General features: G+C 40.6%; 2 protein-coding genes across 52 annotated transcripts in view; one reads left to right on the forward strand and one right to left on the reverse strand.

Moving 5' to 3' along the window:
• The window catches only part of CAMK2D (calcium/calmodulin dependent protein kinase II delta), a 291,337-nt gene extending 271,091 nt beyond the window's left edge, over positions 1–20,246 (reverse strand). For 27 of the 48 annotated variants that reach the window (XM_070504658.1, XM_070504674.1, XM_070504647.1 and 24 more), the window contains exons 1-2: positions 19,665–20,193; positions 17,996–18,090 (exon numbers count right to left, since the gene is read on the reverse strand). In XM_070504658.1, coding sequence (XP_070360759.1) covers positions 17,996–18,090; positions 19,665–19,729 — 160 coding nt within the window. In that variant the 5' untranslated portion in view covers positions 19,730–20,193. Of the gene's footprint in view, positions 1–17,995; positions 18,091–19,664 lie in introns of those variants that run through there. The other 21 variants (XM_070504672.1, XM_070504662.1, XM_070504644.1 and 18 more) reach the window with 9 other exon arrangements.
• Positions 20,247–20,540: 294 nt separating this feature from the next.
• LOC106843161 (uncharacterized) overlaps positions 20,541–22,791 on the forward strand; it is a 39,017-nt gene continuing 36,766 nt past the window's right edge. For 2 of the 4 annotated variants that reach the window (XR_011501853.1, XR_006525732.2), the window contains exon 1: positions 21,316–21,451. Coding sequence is in view for 1 of the 4 variants with exons in the window: in XM_070504680.1 (XP_070360781.1) it covers positions 20,674–21,156 (483 nt within the window). In the remaining 3 variants the exon portion in view is untranslated. Of the gene's footprint in view, positions 21,157–21,309; positions 21,452–22,791 lie in introns of those variants that run through there. The other 2 variants (XM_070504680.1, XR_011501852.1) reach the window with 2 other exon arrangements.

A 22,791-nucleotide genomic window follows, 5' to 3' on the forward strand; every position in this document is an offset into this window, starting at 1 on the left:
GTTTTTAAATAACTGAGTGAATGAATGAATGATGACTGATACAATGAAGGTAAGATAAGACATGAGATCCCTTAGGAACTAGAGAAACAAAGTCCAGGACTACAAAAACTTCAGCATAAGGGTATCAAATTTCCACTCACAGCAGTCCCCTCTTATTCACGGGGATACATTCCAAGACCCCCAGTGCATCCCTGAAACCAAGGATAGTACTGAACCACATTTAGACCGTTTTTTCCTATATATACATACCTATGATTAAGTTTAATTTATAAATTAGGCACAGTAATAGATGAATTGTGCTTTGGGCCCATTATCAAGTAAAATAAGGGTTACTTGAACACAAGCACTGCAATACCATGACAGTGGATCTGATAACTGAGAAGGCTACTAAGTGACTAATGGGCGTGTAGCGTTTACAGCCTGGATCCACTGGACAAAGGGATGAGTCAGTCCCTGGAGGGATGGAGTGCAACGCTGGGAGATTTCATCACGCTAGTCAGAATGGCGAGAAATTTAAAACTTATGAATTGTTGAGTTCTGGAATTTTCCATTTAATATTTTCAGACCACAATTGACCGGGGGTAACTACAACCGTGAAAAGCGAAACCACAGATAAAGGGGGGACCATTATATTAGACAAAAGCTAGTAACCTTACGTGTACCTCAATAACAATCTTTGGGCTCGTTGCTTTTCTCAGGGAGCAAAGTGAGGCTTTGTAGTGAACTTAGGAAAACAAATTGAAAAATGACAAACTTTTAAGAAAATTATTAAGAGAACCACTGCTTTTGGGAAAACTTACCAAACCAAAAGTCCTGATCATCATAGCCAATGACCAGAGATATGTAGGTAGAAAAGTAAGCAAGACTCATGAAACGGAGTATGCACGATGATAAAGCTCATTAAACTCTGGTAACAAAACATCAGGATGAACCAGCTTAAGTCTTTACAATATTTATGTCATATTCCCGATCAGCAATCATTTTTCTCCATTAAAAAAAGTGCTTTCCTACTGATGAAATTATGTACGACTCTGAACCATTAAAAGATGCCTGCTGAGTCTATTGTTTATGGAGAGAAACTGGATGAAACGGAGTAGAAATAAGAGAAATAGCTAATTCAGATAGTGAATTAAAGATTCCCTAGGCTTCCCTTGCAGTTAGAAAAAGAAATCTGCTGCCAAACATTCCAGAATGGTATCATTCAGGCTGTCATTCCAGTGGAACAAAATTTTCTTCCCGATTTTGCGCTTTCTAACTGCCTTCCCACCTCATCTCTCCTGTTAGAGGTACCCTAGAAAGAACATCTTAGAATGAGAACAGCAAGGGCTTTTGTTAGCTAGGGTTGGGTTTAAATTCTAGCTGTTCCATTCTTACTGGTTGTACGAAATAAGGAAAATGTACAAAAAATAAAAAAGCCTTTCTCCTTAAATCTTGAAAAAGTGCCAGAATCCCTGTAGTCTCACCTTGTTAAGCCCTAGGTTCCCAGGGCCTCCCTGGGCACTTTGGGGTAGATTCAAGGCCACGTCAGCTGTACCTACTAATGATCACTGCGAGGTGCTTTCAGTGGACTCCTCTGTAGTCCCCAAAGACCGTCCCACATGTGTTCTCTCCAAGCTCTCAATTCTACTTCCACTTTCCTTATTCTCGGCTGACCTGTAACTATCTTCTTACCCACCCAGCATACGTGCTGTCTTTCCGCTCTCCTGCTGCCTCCTCTGAGGAGGAACATCTTTTTCTCAAACCAATCTCTTGTTTCCGCTCATACCCGAGAGTCGCCAGGACTCCATCCAACAAATTTTACTCTCTCCCCTTGCATTCAGTCTTTCTATTCCTTACTGATTCTTTTTCCTCTTCCTCCAAATAAGCTTCAGTTGTATTTATCCCCAAAGTTAATTCCCTTGACCTGGCTAGTCCGTGAAATTACTCCTGAGTGTGTCTATCTCTCTGTTTCTCTTTTCCTATTTTCTTAAACAAGCAGGCTTTTACATGTTATCTCCATTTATTCTTTAATCCCAAGAAACGGTCATTTATTCTCCATCCACTAGGCAGATATTTATTAAACACCTATCACATTTCACGTAATATGCTCCATTCCAAGGATGTGAAAATCAGTAACAGACAGAGGATTGGGCAGTCCTCACAATCTGGTCCCAAACACGGAAGTTCTGCTACATGGAAAACCAGGCCTTTTCTCCATCTTTGCTTCTCTCTACTTCTCTATAACACTGAACACACCAGGCATCCCTTCCTTTCAAAAAACTCTCTCCCCCAAATTTCAAAGCACTGCATTATCCTGGTTCCCCTCCTTTTCTGACATATCTTTCCATTTCTCTTAAACTAGTCCTACCTCCTTCTTTCATCCACGAAAATGCAGGCACTCCCCCATCCACAGCCCTGGGTCTCTCTTCTTTCCTTTCTATACTCTCTCCACTAGGATAGCTTTTACCATCATCTCCGTGCAGAAGAATCACAAACCATAGCAGCTAAAGTGATTATCAGTTTCACAGATAAGTAAACCATGGCTTGCAGAAGTTAGGAAGTCTGTCAAGGTCACAAGGACTAGGAAGTTGTAGACCCAAGTCTTGAACCCTGGCAATACAATTTCAGAGCCAATGCTCTTAACCTACACAGCACACTGTCCTGCTTCCTGAGGCCCTTTCTCAGGGACCACAACCAATTGTCAATAGTCTTTTAGATCTCAACCTCAATACACTGCTTGGATCTCAAACACATGTCAACTCATTATCTTCCTTCACCAAAATCAGTTCTTGAGGGGCAGCCCTGGTGGCCTAGTAGTTAAGTTCGGCACACTCCACTTCCGTGGCCTAGGTTCAGTTCCCAGGCACAGACCTACACCACCCATCTGTTAGCAGCCACACTGTGGTGGTGGCTCACACAAAAAAAAGAAAAAAAAAAGAGGAAGATTGGCAATATGGATGTTAGCTCAGGGTGAATCTTCCTCGGCAAAAAAAAAAAAATTAGTTATTGATTCTGACATCTCAATTTGTTACATGAAAATTACAATTTTCCCTATGATTCAACCTTGCAATCTCCATCTTCCTTGTGTCCTCACTCCTTATCCTTTATTTTCTTAAGGTTTCAGAGTCTCAGTATCTATCCTCTTATTCACTGCTCCCACGTAATGTCCTGGATGCCCTCTTTAATATGTCTCCACTATATATAAGGTAATATTCTCAACTTGGCGATCAAAGACTTTACATGTTTTTAAGCTTTTCTTTCCTGATTTCCCACAGATTCTCTATCCTTTGCCCTAACAGGTATTTTTGGTTCTTCCTTAAACATTACGTGATATCCTGCACCCCCATGTCTTTGTCCTTCTTCCTTCCATCTGTCCATCTTAACTTCTGTTTCCTCAATGTTACTGTTCCTATTTCCACAACTAAATGTCATTACAAGGTATACTGAGTTCTCACATGACATTCTTCTGCTACTCATCTTTATCTCCTCCCTAATTATTTGTGTCTCCTCTTCTCCAAAGGAGGCTGCAAGTTTTTGGTAGGAACTGGCCACATATTCTATTATCTTCGTGCCCCCTACAGCTTGCTTTTTTTTTTTAAAAAAGATTGGCACCTGAGCTAACATCTGTTGCCAATCTATTTTTTTTCCTCTTCTTCTTCTCCCCAAAGCCCCCTAGTACATAGTTGTATATTCTAGTTGTGAGTGCCTCTAGTTGTGGTATGTGGGATGCCACCTCAGCATGGCTTAATGAGCAGTGCCAGGTCTGAGCCCAGGATCCGAACTGGTGGAAACCTGGGCCGCTGAAGTGGAGCACGCAAACTTAACCACTGGGCCACAGGGCGGCCCCTACAGCTTGCTTTTGACAGCAGTAACACAAATGGTTCTCTTGTGCTGTCTGTTTTAGACACAATGCTAACCTTGCTTTCTTTCATCATCAATAGTAGATAGAGGCTATCATATTTCTCACTATTAAATGTTAAGCTCCCAAAAGTACACAATCACACAGATGAGAAGTGAGGTAGAGTTTACTTTCTTGAGAATAAAGCAGGATATAACATGTTTCAAAGATAGGAATGTTTTACAGGAATAAGGTTACTGACCCAGAGACCTAGCCAAATTCCAGCCCAGGTAATTCACTGCTTGCTCCCTAAATCCCTTTGCTATTTCAGCTGGGTAATGCTGCCTCCTCCATTCCCTGGCCCAGGAGGGAACGTGATGTACACGATGAAACAGCTGCAACATGCCACTCAGGGATGGCAGGCCGTACAGCACCGGGCACAAGAACCCCCCAATGTCCCTTACCATGACCCCAAAAGACTGTGGGACTCAATCAGGGAACACCTTAAGATCCTTGAATGAAAGACGCTAAATAAGCATTACTGTGAGCTACAAGGATTTTTCAAAAGACTCATTTCTCACTCCCCCACTTTTCCCCCAAACCTTGTTACAGAATGTCTGAATAAAACATTTACACACGGGGTGGAGGAGAAATTATCCTTTCAGCTAAGTGCTATTTTTAAAACTGACCTTGTGTGTGCTCACTGTATATTTCTAATACTGGTGTCTCTAAATTTGGATTCACTTGGTTTGGATTATTTCAAAACATATACCTTAAAGTCTCCTACCCAAAATAATTTTTTAAAGTTTGCAAAAGGTCAAGAAATAGTAACTCCATTTAAAAAAAAAATTATTTTAAACATTAAACTATCTCAGTGATCCTTTAGCCATCCCTGTTCATGCCTTAGGGCATTCTCTTTTCCTGTCACTGGCAGATTAGACACAGGATGATTATCAGCACGAAATGGAGGACTCAGTGCTACAGGTGATCAAGAAATGGCTCTCCATCAACGTAAGATATGAAAGAGAGAGAGAGAGAGAGACAGAGACAGAGAGAGAGAGAGAGAGAGAGATGCATTTTTTTTCTTTCAAACAGACTTAAGATTAACAAATTTTGTTTTCTCTTTCCCTGATCATAAAGAGGCATAGGAAGCAAGGGCAGAGTCAACCCAAAGAATGTTTTTTCCAAAAATAAATTTCCAAAGTACATAAATATTAGAGAAAAGTAGGCTTCAATTCTATTTATAGGAGGCAAATAGTTCTCTTTGACCGTTTTTTTTTCCTTCTCCAGTTCTACTAGAATGAAAACTGGCCTGAAATCAAGAGATCTACATTCAGAGAACAGGAATGGACTCTGACCCTGAAAATTCTGCTTATGATCCAGAATTAGGAATTTTCCCGGCCTGTTTTCTAACGGCTACACCAACCTTGAGTCACTGTTTTTAAAGTCAATAGAAGGCTTTCTCTCTACAAACAAAGCTGCCACCTCAACTCCAAAAAAGTCTGCTATAAATCATACATGCACACTGAGTAGAACAATATTTTTCCCCTTTAAACTACAAGTTATACAGTCCTTAATACTAATAAAACTGGGGAGAGCTTATAAATTTAAAATTTTAATAGTTGCGAAGATCCTTTTAAAAATAGGGGAACATATGGCACGGCTGAGCCTAGCGAGGGAGGTTAAATATTTAAACTGAAGCGGTCTTCTAAGTGAATGAGAAATCTTTCCATTATTTAAGCGATGGAAATAAATGACTATTTTCCAACTACCACTTTGTGAGAAATTATAAATTACATATCACAGAATTAATCAGTTTAATTTTCATCTTCTCTTTAAAAAAACTTTTTAAAGGCAATAGTTGGGTATGGTGTATAAAAACCTCACTACTGAAAGTTCTGAGTCCCTAAATGTGTATTCATTTAGTCATAAGATGATGTAATTTTGTAGTTTTGGACACATGTATTCATTCATTTATTCAACAAATATCTGTGAAGGGCACTATTCTAGACACTGGGAGTGAATATTCACAGGCAGTGAATAACATCAATACCACTTGTAGACATCTTATTTACTTTTGGTTTTGAACAGAAACCTACAAATATTTTTTGCAATAGTCATTAACCCAATATCGCAACTGCAGAGACTTAACTTTTCTTTTTTGTAAACAGAAAGGAAGATTCCCTTGGGCACTTTCATAATATTGGTTGATTTAAAAAAACAATCTCTAATTACCCTCCCGTCCTTCCTCTTCCACTTAAGAAGCTCAATTTTTTTTTTTGTATTGCCACAAAACTAAATAAAATAAAACATGAGGTTGATAAGAAATTGCTCTTCCTCTCTTATCAGCTGACCATCCCTAATGACTCAGAGTTGTAAAATCCTACAACCCAATTTATTTAGTACCTTCCAACAATCTTCCTGCACTTATTCACCGGAAGAGAGTCTCCTTCTCTTTTCATCAGTTTTTGCATGCTTTCCTGAATTTTATACAGTGTAACTCGATCACTCGGCATTAAGAAGAATTTATCTACTACTTTCAAGTTCTCTTTTTTTTTTAAAGTGTTCTTTTAAATTTTTTTTCCCTTTTTCTCCCCAAAGCCCCCCAGTACACAGTTGTATATTCTCCGTTGTGGGTCCTTCTAGTTGTGGCATGTGGGACGCCGCCTCAGCGTGGTTTGATGAGCAGTGCCATGTCCGCGCCCAGGATTCGAACCAACGAAACACTGGGCCGCCTGCAGCTGAGTGCGCGAACTTAACCACTCGGCCACGGGGCCAGCCCCTCAAGTTCGCTCTTTATTGGCACTTTCTGATTCCTTACTTCTCATAAATATTTTTTATAATATCCTATTAATTTGTATCTTTCTTATCCATCTTTAAATTCAAAGTTGCTTATTTTCAAAACCCAGTTGGGACATCCTCTCCTCTAGGAAGTCTTCCCTCACCTTTCCGCCGCCCAGCAGCTAGTTCCTCACGCTCAGAATGAGTAAGCACTTCCCCTGGGACACTCATCAGTCTCTGTAGTAATTCACTGGACTCCACATCCACGTCACCTTGAGATGAAGGACCTCATCTTTGTACCTTCGCTTATCCAGCACCTCGTAGAGGGTCTGGAACAAGTTGAAGAAGCGATTTTTTGTTAAATTGGAATTGAAATTTAGAATCATGCTCCCCAAAATTCACCTTCACTAGCTACTTAAATGTCATTGGTGGAAATGTACTGAACTTGGATGCAATCTGGCAACAATTTATCAAGAATCCTGGTAATATTCAATCTGCTAACTCATTAATTCTCCTTTATGAATATTTCCTAAGAAAAGAATCAGAAACATGAAAAAGTTTTAGAAAACAGTGTTTACTATTATGTCTGTTATCACAGCAAAGGCAAAATTTTTTTAAAAACTAGCAATACCAAAATAAACTGACGTTTTACTCAGTGAAGTATAATGCAGCTATTAAAAATTCAAAAGATTTGTAGTACATAGGAAAATCTCATAACATTAAGCAAAAAAGTAGGACACAAAATTGTACATTTTAGTTCAGTAACCTGACAAATAAAAAAAAAGAAAGAAGACAAAAAGTTAACAATGATTATTTGGGGGAATTGAACTATGTATGACTATGTCTTCTTCCTTCTACTTTTCTGTACTTGCCCAGAGTTTGTAATTAGAATATATATTTTTATGATATAATTTTTGTTGGTTTTTTGGTTTGTTTGCTTTGCTGAGGAAGACTGGCCCTGAGCTAACATCTGTGCCCATCTCCCTCTATTTTGTATGTGGGACACCGCCACAGCATGGCTGATGAGTGGTGCTAGGTCTGCACCTGGGATCCAAACCTGCAAATCCTGGGCTGCTGAAGCAGAGTGTGTGAACTCAACCATTAAACCACTGGGCCAACCCCCAAGCATATTTTTAAATGGCAACTTAAAGCCTGTAATCATGATGGCAAAAGTGACTTGTGAACATTCTGTCCATTTTATAGAAACTTATCTATAATGAATCTTTTATTATTTTAATAAAGTAAATTATATATGCTTTTATATTTAAAAATATATATATTAATATCAGGTACAGAGAGAACTGTACACTTTGCACACACCTCTGAAATAAAGTTTTAGTTATTACCAATTTGTATAAGTATATTAAAAATTATATCATAAATTGGAGGCCAGCCCAGTGGCAGCATCCCACATAAAATAGAGGAAGATTGGCAACAGATGTTAGATCAGGGCCAATCTTTCTCAAAAAAAAAAAAAATTGCAATGTTTTTATGAAAGGAATAGCGTATTTTCTAAAAACATATATCTATACACTATATATATATATATGCACACTATAACATTATAAAATTGTGAAACCCCCAATTTCTTGCAAAATATCACACAAGAAAAGTTATCGTGGGAGGGAGCGCAAATATGTGCCATAAAACCTGCATTCTGTTTTAAGGGCCTTCTGATAGTCAAACGAACACACTTTCCAATCCTTCTACCAAGTTTCTGAACTGACAGACTCAGCAGTTCTAACAGCCGGCCTCTAATTGCCTTTACTAAAAAAAATCAAATAATCTCTATAAGCAAATAATATCCATGATTTGTGCACCTAAAAGTCTATAAAGTATCACCAAAATGCTTTTAAAAATGAACTTGGCTAAAAGATCAGTGAAAAAGTAAGCACCTCTGCAGAATGGATCAAAAATTTTAAAACCCAAACATTTTAAAGTAATTTAATGATGACATGAGTCTGGCACTACTAAAATGGTACTGATGGACACATGGACCATGAAAATGGTACCCCTTATTACTGAGCCACTTTACCTTACATCGTAAAAAGAGCAGTAAGAATTTGCAAATCGCTGCTCAAAAATTTACTGAATTATACAAGAGTCTTTCCAACAAAACATAATCTGTCACCAGAGAATTAGTGAAACGATTTATGAATCAGAAATTAATTTACAGAGTTAGTGTATGCCATTGGACCCAGGAGCCTCAGCTCCATTTCCATTTAGTTTATCTGTCCTAGGTCTCTTTGTTAAGTACGTGGCTATTTCAAGAGAAAGAATCTTATTTGCTCACTCATTCATTCCTCCACTCATTCAACAAACATTTATAAGTTACCCGCAATATTGTAATTACTGTGCCAGGAACAGATTCAAAGGTAAGTTAAAAAATGTCCACCAGATGCTTGAAAGTTACAACATATATAACTGCAATACAAGGGGAGAAATGGATAAGCTTCTCATGAGACAGGAAAAAGCTATTCAAAAGGAAAGGGAAAAAATCCTACGTGACTAGAAAAGGAAAGGAGGGGTGGGGAAGGAGTCAGAGAGGGCTTCAGGGAGGACGCAGCACTGGGTCTTAAAGGATTTCAACAGTACTCGGTGGACTCATTCCATCTGGAGGGTGGAGCCAGAACTTTCTCCCTTCCTTTGAACAGGCTGTTTACTTTGCCTGGACAACCATTTTTCTCTTCTCTACCAGCTCGCTTAACTTAGTCAAAACACAATCTCATACATAAATCTCTTCAGGAAATCTGTGATACTAACCTCCTCCAGCCCATGTCTACATGAAGGCCCTGTGCAGACCTCTATTACAGCCCTCAAAAACTACACTGTATTTGCCAGGCTGTCATCCACATTAATAGACCATAAAACACTAGAGGGTAGAAGCTCTCTTTCACCTCCTAAGACTTTATCAAGATGCCTAGCACAGTGGGTCCTACAAGGTCCAATTAAATGAATTAAAAACACAGCAACTGTCAGCGGAAAACCTGTTTAGGAAGCTATTTAGAAGAGTTGAAGCAAGAAGGAGAGAGAGCTCAAATTAGAATGGTGAAAAAGAGGAAGAGGGGAAAACGTATTGAGATGGGTTAAGGAAGAGAAAGGAACCAGGTGTGCTTGAAAACCCAGGAAAATTACGGCGCCATTCACAGAACGGGAAAATTGGTGAGTCTGCTGGCGATGTGTAGATTTTGCGCCTGGATTACTAATGCATACACTTCTGCGGAAATTCAAGTTATCCGGAACACAGCCTCCAAAACCAACAAACGTATTTCTTCACCAAAACATCAAATTTAATTTAAACGCTAATGGCATAATGTGGCATAGCTAAACTCTCTGTAACTTCTCTATACGATACAACAAAAATCGGATTAATTTTCAATTATTATATTTACCTTTAATAAGGAAGGTTTATATAACTTACTCAACTTATTTCAATGTGTATATATCATCATTAAAGAAATTTCTTCAAACAGACACAAGGGGAAAATAATTTCCCACTACTGAAAACATTCCAAATAATTTAAGCCCTCCCTAGCCTTAAGGGAGAGGGTAAAATTATATACTAATCTATGAAAATTAATGCAGTTTATTCCATGAATTTATACACAGACCACACAGACAAAACAAAATACAATTTACCTAGATCGTGGGAGTGTAGATTTTCTATTGGTAACTGATTAGTCAACCGAGATTAACCAGTTAATCAAAAAGCCCCAGGGTACCGAAAAATAAGAGGTTTCTCTCCTAAAAAAGACAGCGATAGTGATTAACTCTTGGAGAGGGGCAAGGGATGTGGATCAGCAAGGAGTACACAGGTAGCCTCCAAAGTTGAGGGAATATTCTAATTATTAAGTTGATTGGTGGCTTATTGGGTGCTCCACTACTGTTTTATAATTATATATAATAAAATTGCATATATCAAACGTTACGTAATGAAATTTTTTTAATCGCTATGTAATCTAACCAAGCAAAAGTAGAGAACCTTAGGTAAAACCATTAACTGTACACGGGCTGGCCCAGCGGCGTAGTGGTTAAGTCTGCAGTGGTTACATTCACATGCTCCGCTTTGGTGCACTGGGGTTTGCAGGTTCGGATCCCGGGCTCAGACCTACAAACCACCCATCAGGCCATGCTGAGACAGTGTCCCACATAAAAGAGAGAAAGATTGGCACAGATGTTAGCTCAGGGACAATCTTCCTCACACACACACCAAAAAAACCAATTAACTGTACATAAGTACTGCATGACAATATTATCCACATCCTTTTATACTACTTGCTGCCCCTAATTTTTCCAGCAAATATAAAACTTGCTACTCTTACATATATTCTTTCAGTTGCCACATTTTTGTATGAATCTGACCCCTACAATAGTGTTGTCCAAGAGGAAACAACAAACATCTGTCTTCCATTCTCCACTGGTTAAATAAGATGAGGAGAACACCTTTCTGAACAGGTTTCTCTGGACTTTAGTTAAGGGCTGTTTTCTTCTTTTCAGCAACAAGTGCGTCATTTAGAAGTAATCCTAGGAACTTACTCTAAGTATATGGAGATATTTTTAATCAGTTAATGATTTAAGTTTACCAAACATTTCATTCTTGTGTAACCTTTTTCTTATCACTATAATAAGATTTTTCACTACGTTTTCCTTCCAGAAAACAGCACAAAGGGGCCACCTGAAACTTCAGTTTGATCTTATGTTACTGCAACAATTAAAATACTATCTTCTCCCACAAGTTGGAACTCTGAATATATTTTTCCAAAAATAATACTCAATTCTATACATTGCATTGAGAATATAAAGATGTTTAAGGTATAGTCCTTTTTATGAAAGACTCTGAAGTTTAGTGGAAAGATCAGTCAAGCACACAGAGCTAAGAACAGTAAGGGTAAGTCAGTCCTCTATAAGACCAATCAATGGGATGTGATGGTGGAAAGAGCTGGGCTTTAGAGCCAGAGAACACTGGGTTGACACTCTGCCTCTACCACTCACTAACCTTGAGGCTCTTAGTAACCCAGAGCCCCAGACTCCTCTTCTTAAAAATGGAAATAATATTGTCCACCTGGGAGGCTGCAGCATGGGTTAAATAAAACCAAGGGTCTTGTAAATATACACCTGTCACTTAGAAGGTTCTCTTTAAATAATGGCTATTAACATTTCTATTACTTTATTATTATTATTATTGATTTTGATAGTAATAAAGTTCTAAGATGTTAAAGGAGACTGTACAACCAGAAAAGGGGTTTACCTAACTGAAAAATCAATGATGATGATGTTCTGTGATTGCGCATAATTATGATGATAGTTAAGATACCTAAAATCAAGACCAAACAAAAAATAAAGTTGTCTTATTTCCCCTCCAAACCTACCAGTTTCCCAGTCCTAGAGTAAGGGACAGCTCTATGAATTCACCTTAAGAAGTATTGTTATATCTACCTTTACTGAATTCATAGGAATTTTGTCACCTAAAAAATTTCCTACTTCATTTAAAATTATTTTATTCTAAAAATAACTTCATATTGACAATTTTAATTTTTAAATTACCATATGAATAAAATAACATTTTCACTATAATCAGATATTTAAACTATTTTGAACAATCTCTCCAAATTGTTTAGACTTTAGTACTTGAGTCCTATCTACACTGTGGTTTTAAAAATTTATTTATCCATATTATATAAAAACCTTTCTTCATCTCCCTAGGCAGAAAGAATCTTTCCCTCTGAAAATCCACAGCACTTTATTCATGCTAGACTTAAAATACCATTTATGTCTTCTACAATGTCTATTTATGTAAATAGTCTTATCTTTTCTAACACTCTGCCCATTGCAGTCATTCAATATTAAATAAAAACATATAAAATGAGGTCGCATATGTGAATGCGCTTAGTAATCTATAAAGTAGTACGAAATATGTAACTATTACCAAGATATTATGCTTTAGAGTAAAAATATTAAGACTCCACTTGACGTACCGCAATTTACTAAATGATGCTATTATAACTTAAAAGCTTTAACACAGCTTCCTATGTAAGCGATCATTAGTTAATTGCCAATAACTTATAAAAACACTGTACACACTGTACCCTAATAAATGGGGAGGGACAGATGTCAAAAAAAAAAAAACCCAGCTCTAGAGACACTAGGGGTCGGCCTCCTTATCAGCCCAAGGAAAGGACTCCCAAAAGACTTCTAAAAGTTCTAGTTAACAAAAGAAGTTAAATGCCCAAGAAAATCCTACTATGTGCTTTGTAGTAGTTCATGATTATCAATATTAAAATGACCCATAAAAGATAACTTACTACTACATTTTAATTTTTTCAGTGTTGATTCAGTATTTCAACGGAAGTGAAAAGTGTTAACCTAACTGCATAAACAGCGAAGGTTCTCACGGTGTTCGATCCTGTCCTGCGATGAGTCAGGCAGAGGTGGACACTGGTTACTAATCACAGCGAGGTACCTGACAACCACATTCTTTATTAAGTTTGCTTTATTTAATGATGCTGGAATACAGAAAGGATTTTTATTGTTTCCTGGGAAGTAGATATACATTTTTATTTTTTACTTTCATTTTTATCTCCTAATTAGTTTTGAACATCACTAAAATTCTCATTCACCAAAAGAGGAAAGGAGATGTCTACTGTTAAGGCCTAGGTAAGAATATAAATACAACTGAACATAACTAAAGGACACAAAATGATAAGGATCATACATGCCACTTTGGGGTCTAATAATCGGAGAGTTGTGGAGAGTCCATGTACAAAAATAAAAACTATCTACTAGTTTTTTCTTAAAATCCTGTTCTAGCCAAGAAACTTTCAAAAATTACTATCAATTTGCCCAATTAGTTCCAAATTGCCAAATCAATAATGTACAATCAGAACAACTTGATTCATCTGTATTGTCTCAGTTCTATGTCCAACTCAAGACAAGTAACCACGAGGCTGAGAAATTAGGTAATTTCTTGACTGTCTGGATGCCAACAAAAGAAAAAAAGTAGCACGAGTTAGTTATTGACATCTCGTTACAGCATAAAAAAGACTACTGAGGGGCATACAGGCAACATTCAGATTTCATAGCTGAAACCTAATTTTGTGCACATGTCCAAGTATTTTATAAAGTCCTGATTCATGTTCAACTAATATCATCAATTTAGGAATTAACAAAACTAGTAAAACCAAAGAATACCAAAATGATTTTACAGCACTGTACCTAAAGTTTTACAGAAATATAAAATGTAACCTCTTTTTAACTTTAGCAATGGAGCACAGGTAAAACATACATGTAGTAGCATATATTATTTCAAGTTTCTACTGTAATTTATCATGTTTTATTAAAACAATGACTTGTGGCATATCAGACTCTATGTGACAATAAGTGGTTTCTAATAATCAAAAAACACACTGGGGGGTCGGCCCCGTGGCACAGTGATTGGGTTCAGCACACTCTGCTGGGGCAGTCTGGGTTCACAGGTTCAAATGTTGAGCACAGACCTACACCACTGGCCGGCAGCCATGCTGTGATGGCGACCCACATACAAAACAGAGGAAACTTGGCACAGGTGTTAGCTCAGGGTGAATCTTCCTCAAGAACAACAACAACAACAAAAGACCACTGGAAGATGAACATCAAGAAGTCACCACTACTATAAAAATCTTTTACCACAGGGAGGCTTTAAAACACAAAATAAACCACAGGTATGATTTCTGAAGACATCTGCCATCAGAACCATCAGTCCACTGCGTTCTGAACCACAGTCACAGCCCTTCATGGACTTTACATAATCTGACAATAACTTACAGTTATAAATATGCCAAAACAAACAAAATATCAAAACAGCAGAGCAAATTAGCATTGGTTAAGTACTACCCTGTGTTTGGGATCAAAATGGTATAATAATTTCTAATTCTCGTGACAAAAATATGAGATAAAATTCTGTTCTCACTATTCACCATTTACTAAGCGTGCCTCTTACTCCTATCAAAAACTTTTTAGAACAGAAATTACATATAAAATATCAGATGTCTGAGATGTTTCTACACTACTTTTTATTTTAAAAACAAGCCAAATTACATGTGATGAGTATATGTATCTATCTGATCAGTAACACATAATGAATGCTCTGTGAATGCACGTGTTAACGCAAAAGGAAAGAAATTCTTCAACAGACTCTGAGTCTCCCAAATATGGTGTGTGTGACTAACAGCTGAGAGGAAATGCAAGTGAAACTGTGTGCTGGAAATCCATTAAAATCCAGGCACAGAAAAACGCCTGGGTGACAGTGTAGCTGGATGTGCAAATTTGTGCAGGAATGTAGCCAAATTTTTGGCAAATCCCTCATGGTCTCAGATTTATTGACAATGGCCTTTCTTTTTCAGTTGTAATGTTACATTTAAAGAACATCATTTGAGTTGGAGGACCTGCCGGTTCATTAAAACAAAAAGGCTTAAAGCTTGGATTTACAAAGGCATAGCATTTCAAATAACACACAAAAAAATTTGCATAAAAAACTACATGTCCACAAAAACTGTCATATGCAGCCAAAAATAAAATCACTCTCTTAGAAAAAATAAGCACGCTACTTTGCATTTCATTCTACATTTCCCTTTAAATATATTTTTTTAATTCTTCTGCAAAAGTAGTTTTTTTAGGATCATTATATTCTGAGAAGGGAGTGCTTTTAAAGGAGAATTCATATTTTAAAGTGTGCACTCAATACACTCCAGATTTCTTGATATCTAGTGTTTGCTTGTTCTTAGGAATAAAGTAGGTATCTAACTCCTTTACAAACCATTTAATAGCCACATTTGCTCCTAGTCACTCTGTACTGAGCCCCTCCTATGTCCTTATTGCTACGGAATATTATATTAGAAAATGAAAGCATGGTATTTTTAAGTTTATAATTTACAGGTTAAACAAATGTATACAAAGTGCAAATATTCTATAAACAGCTCTAATTGATGAGACTATAAAATAAAGAGCATTCTGAAGGAAAAGTACTGTAATATTTTACAAGTGAGCAGCGATAATAGGTAAAATTGACACAGCACTGTACAACTTAAGAAGTGATTCTCATAAAATTCACCAAATCCTCAAAACAACCCATGATACCCTATGGGGAATTTTATTTCCCATTTTATTGAAGAACAACCTGAGACCAAGAAAAGGTAAGTGACTGAACCAAATTTACACACTAAATAGTAGAGCCAAGATTCAAACTGGGCTCTCACAGCTAAATCAAGGCTGCCACTGAATTTGTAATTTTAAAGTTCTTTCATATAAGGTAATCTTACGTGACCCATCCTTATAACAGCCAATGAGATCATAGCAGCAGCTAGTCATCACTGAATGCTTATTAGGGAGCAGGCAGTGTTCTATACTCTAGTAACTCACTCACTCCTCAAAACACCCTATAAAAGGAAGGGTTATATTCCCACCAGATTTTACAGATGAGAAACCTGAGACTCAAGGAAAATATGTAAACTGCTCACGATCCCACAGCTAATAGGCAGAGAATCAGAATGTAAACCCAGGGCACCTAGTTCCAGCACCTACTTCATCAGCCTCTACTCCATTCTTCAGCAAGCTAACGTCCAAGCAGGTTAAGAAACTTGCCCAAAGTCACAGGGAAAGAAAACCGCAGAGGAGGACAGGAGCAGGTCTAGTTCAGCACCCCAACCGCTCTTCCTCGCTGTAAGTGCAATCATTAGAATCATGAGGTCCAGGAGGGGTCAGGTGCCCCTGGGTAGAGATTGTTCTTTAAAGCAGAGTATGAGCACATGACGAGGAATTCCATCAGGCTAGAGAAGACTTATCTTCCATAGATTAGAGGCAGAAGAAAGTCAAATAAAACGTACGTGAGCAGAGACAAGTGTATTTGCCATTCTGATGCAGGGAGTATGAACTAAAGTGGATGAAAACGGGTGACACTGACTAAGGAAATTAGTAAAAGTGAAGCACAAGACTGATTCATTTTGAGAGAAAATTTAAAGCCACTGAAAGTTCGGGATGGGTGTTGTAACGCCTCCAAAAGAACCGATACTCTACTCTTGCCAAAAGTACCTAGCACACAGGAAGAAGTCACACAGGCACTGAAAGAATTTGACTTCACTTTTTCATTATTCTTTTTTTTTCACACTAAAACGTCATTTACAGTTTAGCAACTCCTTTTCACTGTTAAAAACTCTACTGTGGAGTAGAGGGAAGGGGGAAGAGGGACATAACCAAGCATGTCACACCTCCCATTAGTTTCCATGCCATGAATCTACTGTGCTGGTTACTTCAGCATATAGATCTTACTCAAAATCACAGTAAAATCGGATGAAGGAAATCACAAAATCCCATGCAAACGAGTCAACTGAAATGACAACCTAAACCTAATGTACGTGTTAAAAGTAGAATTTGCAACAAATGGTGAAAAAAATCATGGCCGAGACCAAACGCAACGATCCCAGGATAACAGGAAGCAGCACATTTTAGAAGACAAATTAAATGAGGAAAACTAATCCTAATGGAATTTCTTCTCTCATTAGTTAAAATAAACCAGGTCACTGAAATGGGCTTACACCACAGCGTTTTGTTCATTTTAATTTCATTTTTATTTCATCAAACCATAAATTCCCAAGGAAATACCTTAGACACGTGCTCACAATAATTGAAATGCCTAACATTTCAGCATAAGTACTTTTGCATGATCAACAAAATTAAAAGAATGCAGTGAGGTCCCTCCAAGTTTTTTGCTTATGTCAACAGCTATTTTATGAGTATGAGTTATCTTTGTGGTTCTAAAGCATGTGTGAAATACATTACAGGAGTCTGTGAGAAGCCTTACTGCAGAAGATGAAGTGAAGATCTGAACTGCACACAGAAAACAGCAAAACCAAGCTGAACTTCCTAGAATATAGCAGCATACAATGTTCCTCGCAAAGCCGTTACTGTTAAATATACCTTGATGAACTAAGCTCAAGTGTAACTACAATTGAAATATATGATTCAACAGAGCTATGACCTATTTTTCCTCTCGAAAGCTAAAGGGAATAATGACTGTTGTGAGACTTACATTTTTCCATTCCAGGGTTTTTCTGAAAGTTATTTCACAGTAGAGCCAAAGGCAAAATGCACTTAGTGACATTTATTTGCTGTAAAATATAGTTATTTATGGTACTGCTCATAGGACAGACAGAATTTTAGTAACAATTTATTAAACGATAACAATTATATTTGCTCATTTATTTTTAAACTGTACAGAGCAAGAGGCATTCTCGAGGGAAATAATCTCAATATGTAATATGATACCTAAGTCTACAATTATAACTAAATGACATATTTACAGACAAAAAGACCAACACTCAACACGACAAATACAAAATTAACATATATGTGGTTGGAAATACCCACCCCTAGCAGAAAGCTTTTTGGTGTTGATAATTTTGGCAGCATATTCTTGTCCAGTAGGGATTTTCATACATCTTCTCACCACTGAGAATGCCCCCCTGAAAACCAATAATTAGCAGGTCATCAATATAATCAGTTCTGATATTCTGTTAAAAAATTACAACAATCTGAGCATTTTTCTGAATTCAGTGAATTGTGAGATAGCAGTGCACTACAGTAATATCCAGAAAATGAAGAATACTTCCTGGAAACCCAGACCTCCTTTAACGTTGAAGAATAAAAGTACATTTTATTTAACTGGGAGCACACATTATTAATCGACAAAATGAAAGGAACTGCCAATTACGACGGCTCTTGTTTGCAAACGAAATTTGAAAACATTTTACAATTCACACTCACACAGCACCCAACGCTCTGAGAAAAAACCCTGCAAAGAGCAGAGCTGAGGAAGAGCAGCAAAAAATCAGCTGCCCAGTTATTTTGGCAAGGAAAAAAAATAATTTGGCTCCAGGTAAATACATAGAGCCATTGTTTTCATTAAAATAGAAATCTTGGGCACATTTGTGTGGCTTAACAAATCCTGGTTTGGTGATTTCTCCGTGCCCTTTCTTGGGCTGGGGGAGGGGAGAGATTTGAATTAAGCTGCTCTTCCGACATATTCTCCATGTTTTAACAGCAGGCAACATATAAGGATAAAATTTTCCTTACATTTCCTTTCATTTAACTATATAAAACAACAACATACACATAAAACCCACCCCTTTCATAAGTAATAGTCGAAACTAGCGATAGAGGAACTGGGTTTGATGCTCCATAAATCAACCTTCACGGCTCGGTCCCTAGGTCCCTTTGCACAGGTCCTCAGTAGGTCTCCTGTCCCCTTCCTTAACATCTCCAAGTAGTTCTGCCAGTCGGGTGTAGGAGGTCGTTTTTTACAAAGCTAGGCTACCCTTGGGAAGCTTGCTCCCGGTCTCCAGAGGGCTTTTCCGTTGCCTGTATAAATAAATCCTCCGGGAGAATGCGAAGATGCACGCGTAAATCCTAGGAAGGATGATGATGAGCGAGTAATCTAATGCAAAGAATGACAGCGGACATGGGGTAGGGGGTCGGGTTCCTTTGGGCGGCCCTTTTCCTGGACAGAACAACTACTGGATGCGAAATAGACTCTAAGCCAAGTTGAACTTTCGGCATCAATAAATATGGCACCGTCTGTGGCAGCAAGTTCTCAGCGGTACGCGGGTCCCGCCGCCGACACGCCGGCTAACCAGGAGGCATCTCCATTTACAGAAAACATGATCTATGTTGCATTTTACATGGGTTCTTGTTTCCTCTCCACACACACACACGCTCGCACACTTCTCAGGATGACAGCTACAACTGCAGGGCTCGTAAATCCACTAAGTCTCTAGGGCAAGAGGGTGGGGGAGCGAGAGAAGGTGGGCTGAGGATTATCGGAGCGGACCACAGCCGTGGTGGAGGGTCGTTCTCCTTCCCGGTCCCCTCTCCTTACTCTGACAGCACCCTCCTCCGAGCCGACCCAGCAGGGGCCCTCCTCCCTCTCCCCTGCTCTCCCAAACTCCCTCGCCCCACGCGGGAGGCCGGCGGGTCGGGGGGAACGCGACCCGCCCTCTGCTGGAAAGGGGCCGTGCGGGGGCCCCGCAAAGGCGCTTACTTTCCGAGCTCCTCGAACAGCTGATACTCGTCCGTGAACCTGGTGCACGTTGTAGTCGAGGCCATCTCGGTGCGGGCTGTGCCCCTGGCCGGGCACGCGGCGGAGGAGACGCGAGCGGGCGCGCGGCTTCCCCGGGACTGGCCCCGTGGCGCTGTCACCCAGGGCCGCCCGCACTTTCCCGGCGGAAAGTGGCTCGCCCGCGAGGGCGTGTGCGCAGGGGCGGGGCGGGGCGGGCCGGGAGCTGACCAGAGAGGGCGGCGTGGGGTCTCCTCCCCGCGGCGCGCCCGTCCTCCTCCTCCTCCTCCTCCTCCTCGGGGCCTCGCTTCCTTCTCCTCCTCCGCACGCTCCGCCGCCCCTGTCCAGCCCCTCTGCCCCAATGTGGGGGCAAGTGCTCACGGAGAGGCGCCGGGGCTCGGAACCCGGCCGGGCTCGGGCAAGCAGTTGCGAAACGCGCCGCGCCGGGGCAGGGGGCGGGCGGAGGGGCGCCGGGGGCGGAGGCCGCGCAGCCGGCGGCGGACGGCGCGAGCCCGGCGGCAGCTGTCAGCGGGCGCGGGCGCGGGGCGCGCCAGGGCTCGGCCGAGCGTGCGCGCCGGGGCCCGCCTCCCTCCCGCGGGCGCCGCGGCGGCCTCGCGCTCCCCACGAGCCCGCGCCGCTGCGAGCCCGCGCGGCCAGGGAAAGCGCGCCCGGCTCGGGCGAAGCCTCGTCGGCGCCCCCGGCCTCCGCCTCCTCCGCGGCGCCGCCCCCGCGCCCGCGCCGAGCCCCCTCCTCGCTGGTCCCACACCTCCCTCTAGCGACTCCAGCCGCGTCCCTTCGCGGCTCTCCCGCCTCCCTCCCCCGCGCCCGGGTCTCACTGGCGCACACCCGTCTAGGGAGAGACCAGGTGGGTGGTAGAGGATGTGCGGGGGAGCAGCCCGGAGAGGATTTAGGTGAATGAGGCGAGACGTCCAGATCACCCAGTTCCACCCGCAAGGAGGCTCCTGCCCCAATCGGGGGCTGACTTGGCGGGAAGATGCGGGGAGCTCGTGCACTGCCCGGGGCTGCCGCCGGGGGTCGCGGAGGCCCCCGGCCCTGCTGCGGGCGCCGGGCACCAGGGACCACTCCACGCCGGCTCCCGCGCCGCCGTGGCCGGGTGGCAGGGCGAGGGGCGCAGCCCCTTCCCCTCGGGGCCGCTCGGCGTCGGCACAGCGGAGGCCGGATGTGGGCACCTGCCTGCTTCCAGAGAGGGGTCCCAGCCGCGCCCGCCCCGCCCGGCGCGGGTCTCTCCCTCCCTCGCAGCCCCTTTAGGAGGGGCGACGCCCGCCGTGCGCCACGTTTCACTTCTGATATGACTGCCACCCGCTCTCCACCGCCCCCGCCGTGCACCGGGCTGGCTTGCCCAGACTCTGGCAATCCCCAAAGGCCTCTGCCGCGGCCCAGAGAGCTAAGAGCATCAAAGCAAAAACGCCGCCGCTCAGTCACACCTTCCCTTCCGAGCAACTCCCCTGCAACCTCGGTAAGTTCTGATAGTAAGATGGGTTCTCGCGAGATTTCCTGCTCCGGCGGCGGGGGCGGGGTAGTGGGAAGGTTAGCCGTTGGTCACGCGACCTGATGAGGGCTGACGTCACTCGCATCACATGAACACGTCTAGCCTGTTCGCATCGCAAAGGCGAAAGGAAAAGGAGAGGTCGTGTGTGTTCTGCTTGCATAGGCTTAAAGATCTGGCCAGTTAGTGGCATATGAGTATGCTCCGTAAATGGCTCTCTGGAAAACCGCTCCACAGTTCCGGAATACGTCCTACTTGTTAGCAAGTATGTCGCTGTATACAGTAAATACGAGAAAACATAATTTTGCATTACATTTAAAATAGATAAATTGCGGATTGCTCTAACACCTGGGCCTGCCTTCCGGTCTTAAACTGTCTTTAATAAGCTGTGCAATTGCAGATTTAGAGGCAGACCAAAAACAGAAGGCTTTTGAACCGTCTATTCCAAGTTACTGGCTTTTGTTTTACGGCTGTGACCCTAAAAATTTTGCAATTTTATTGCAAATTTGTTCATCGTTAGCGTTACGTCATGGACTCAAAATTTCACAGCTGGGAGATAAAAGATAACTTGGAGATACGGAGATTTTAAGATTTAAAGGAGTTGTTGCTTGCTCCCAGAGGCTGCTGTTAATTAGTAAATTACCTTGTCCATTGTCATACATAATCCTAATTCCCTTATTTCCTGAACTGGCGAATGCTGTTCTGCAAGGAAGTGAACTTTTACCAAAGTTCTCAAAGTGTTCACAATTTTTAACTCTTTTTATAACAAAATTGACATTTGTACATATTTTGATTCCCAGCCATAAAAAGCAAATATAACATTGTGTAAAATGTAGTGATATGAGAAAGGATAATACCTAAAACTATACAAAGGAAAGAAATAAGGTGTCTATTAATAATTGAGCTATAAAATTGAAAAAAATTAGTTTGGTCTAGGCTAAAGATTTTTAATATATCTTAAATATTTAGCAATCTGGTTCCAAGTTATAATGCAATAATTTAATATTTTTCTCTGAATCTAAAAATGAAACAGAAAAGTAAAATTAAAACAATAAATAAAGAGTATAAAATTTTACAACTCTGGAGAAGAAAATTATTTTTTAAATATTCAAGTAATGAGGCTACATAATTACAGTATTTATCTCATTTACCAATAATTGTAAATGGTTATGATAATTGTGTGATACAAGAAAGAAAACATAACCAAGTTTTAATATTGATGTCTTATTACACACTAAATGCATACTTTTTTAAGTAAACACTGCTTAATTTATGTTTGTCCTGTTCCTTGATCTGTATCTTGTACTAATTAAAATATTTCTCTTATTTAATCAAATACTGCCAGTTCTAAAGTTCAGACCTCCTTAAAACAGTAATCCTTCCAAAGTTACACAGAAATTCCATTTGGATTATCATCTCTTGCCTCCTTCGTGTTCTCCTGCTTCTGGCCTTGCTCCCCTCCCCCTTCATTCTAGTCTCTGCACAGCCGCCAGAATGATCCCCTTAAACCTCGGTCAGAACAAATCTTGCCTTTGCTCAAAACCTTCTGAAGGCTTCCCATCACAGTTGGACCAAAAACCAAAATTCTAAAAATGGCTTACAAGG

This window comes from Equus asinus, chromosome 3 (assembly GCF_041296235.1).
Source record: "Equus asinus isolate D_3611 breed Donkey chromosome 3, EquAss-T2T_v2, whole genome shotgun sequence".
NCBI lineage: Eukaryota > Metazoa > Chordata > Mammalia > Perissodactyla > Equidae > Equus > Equus asinus.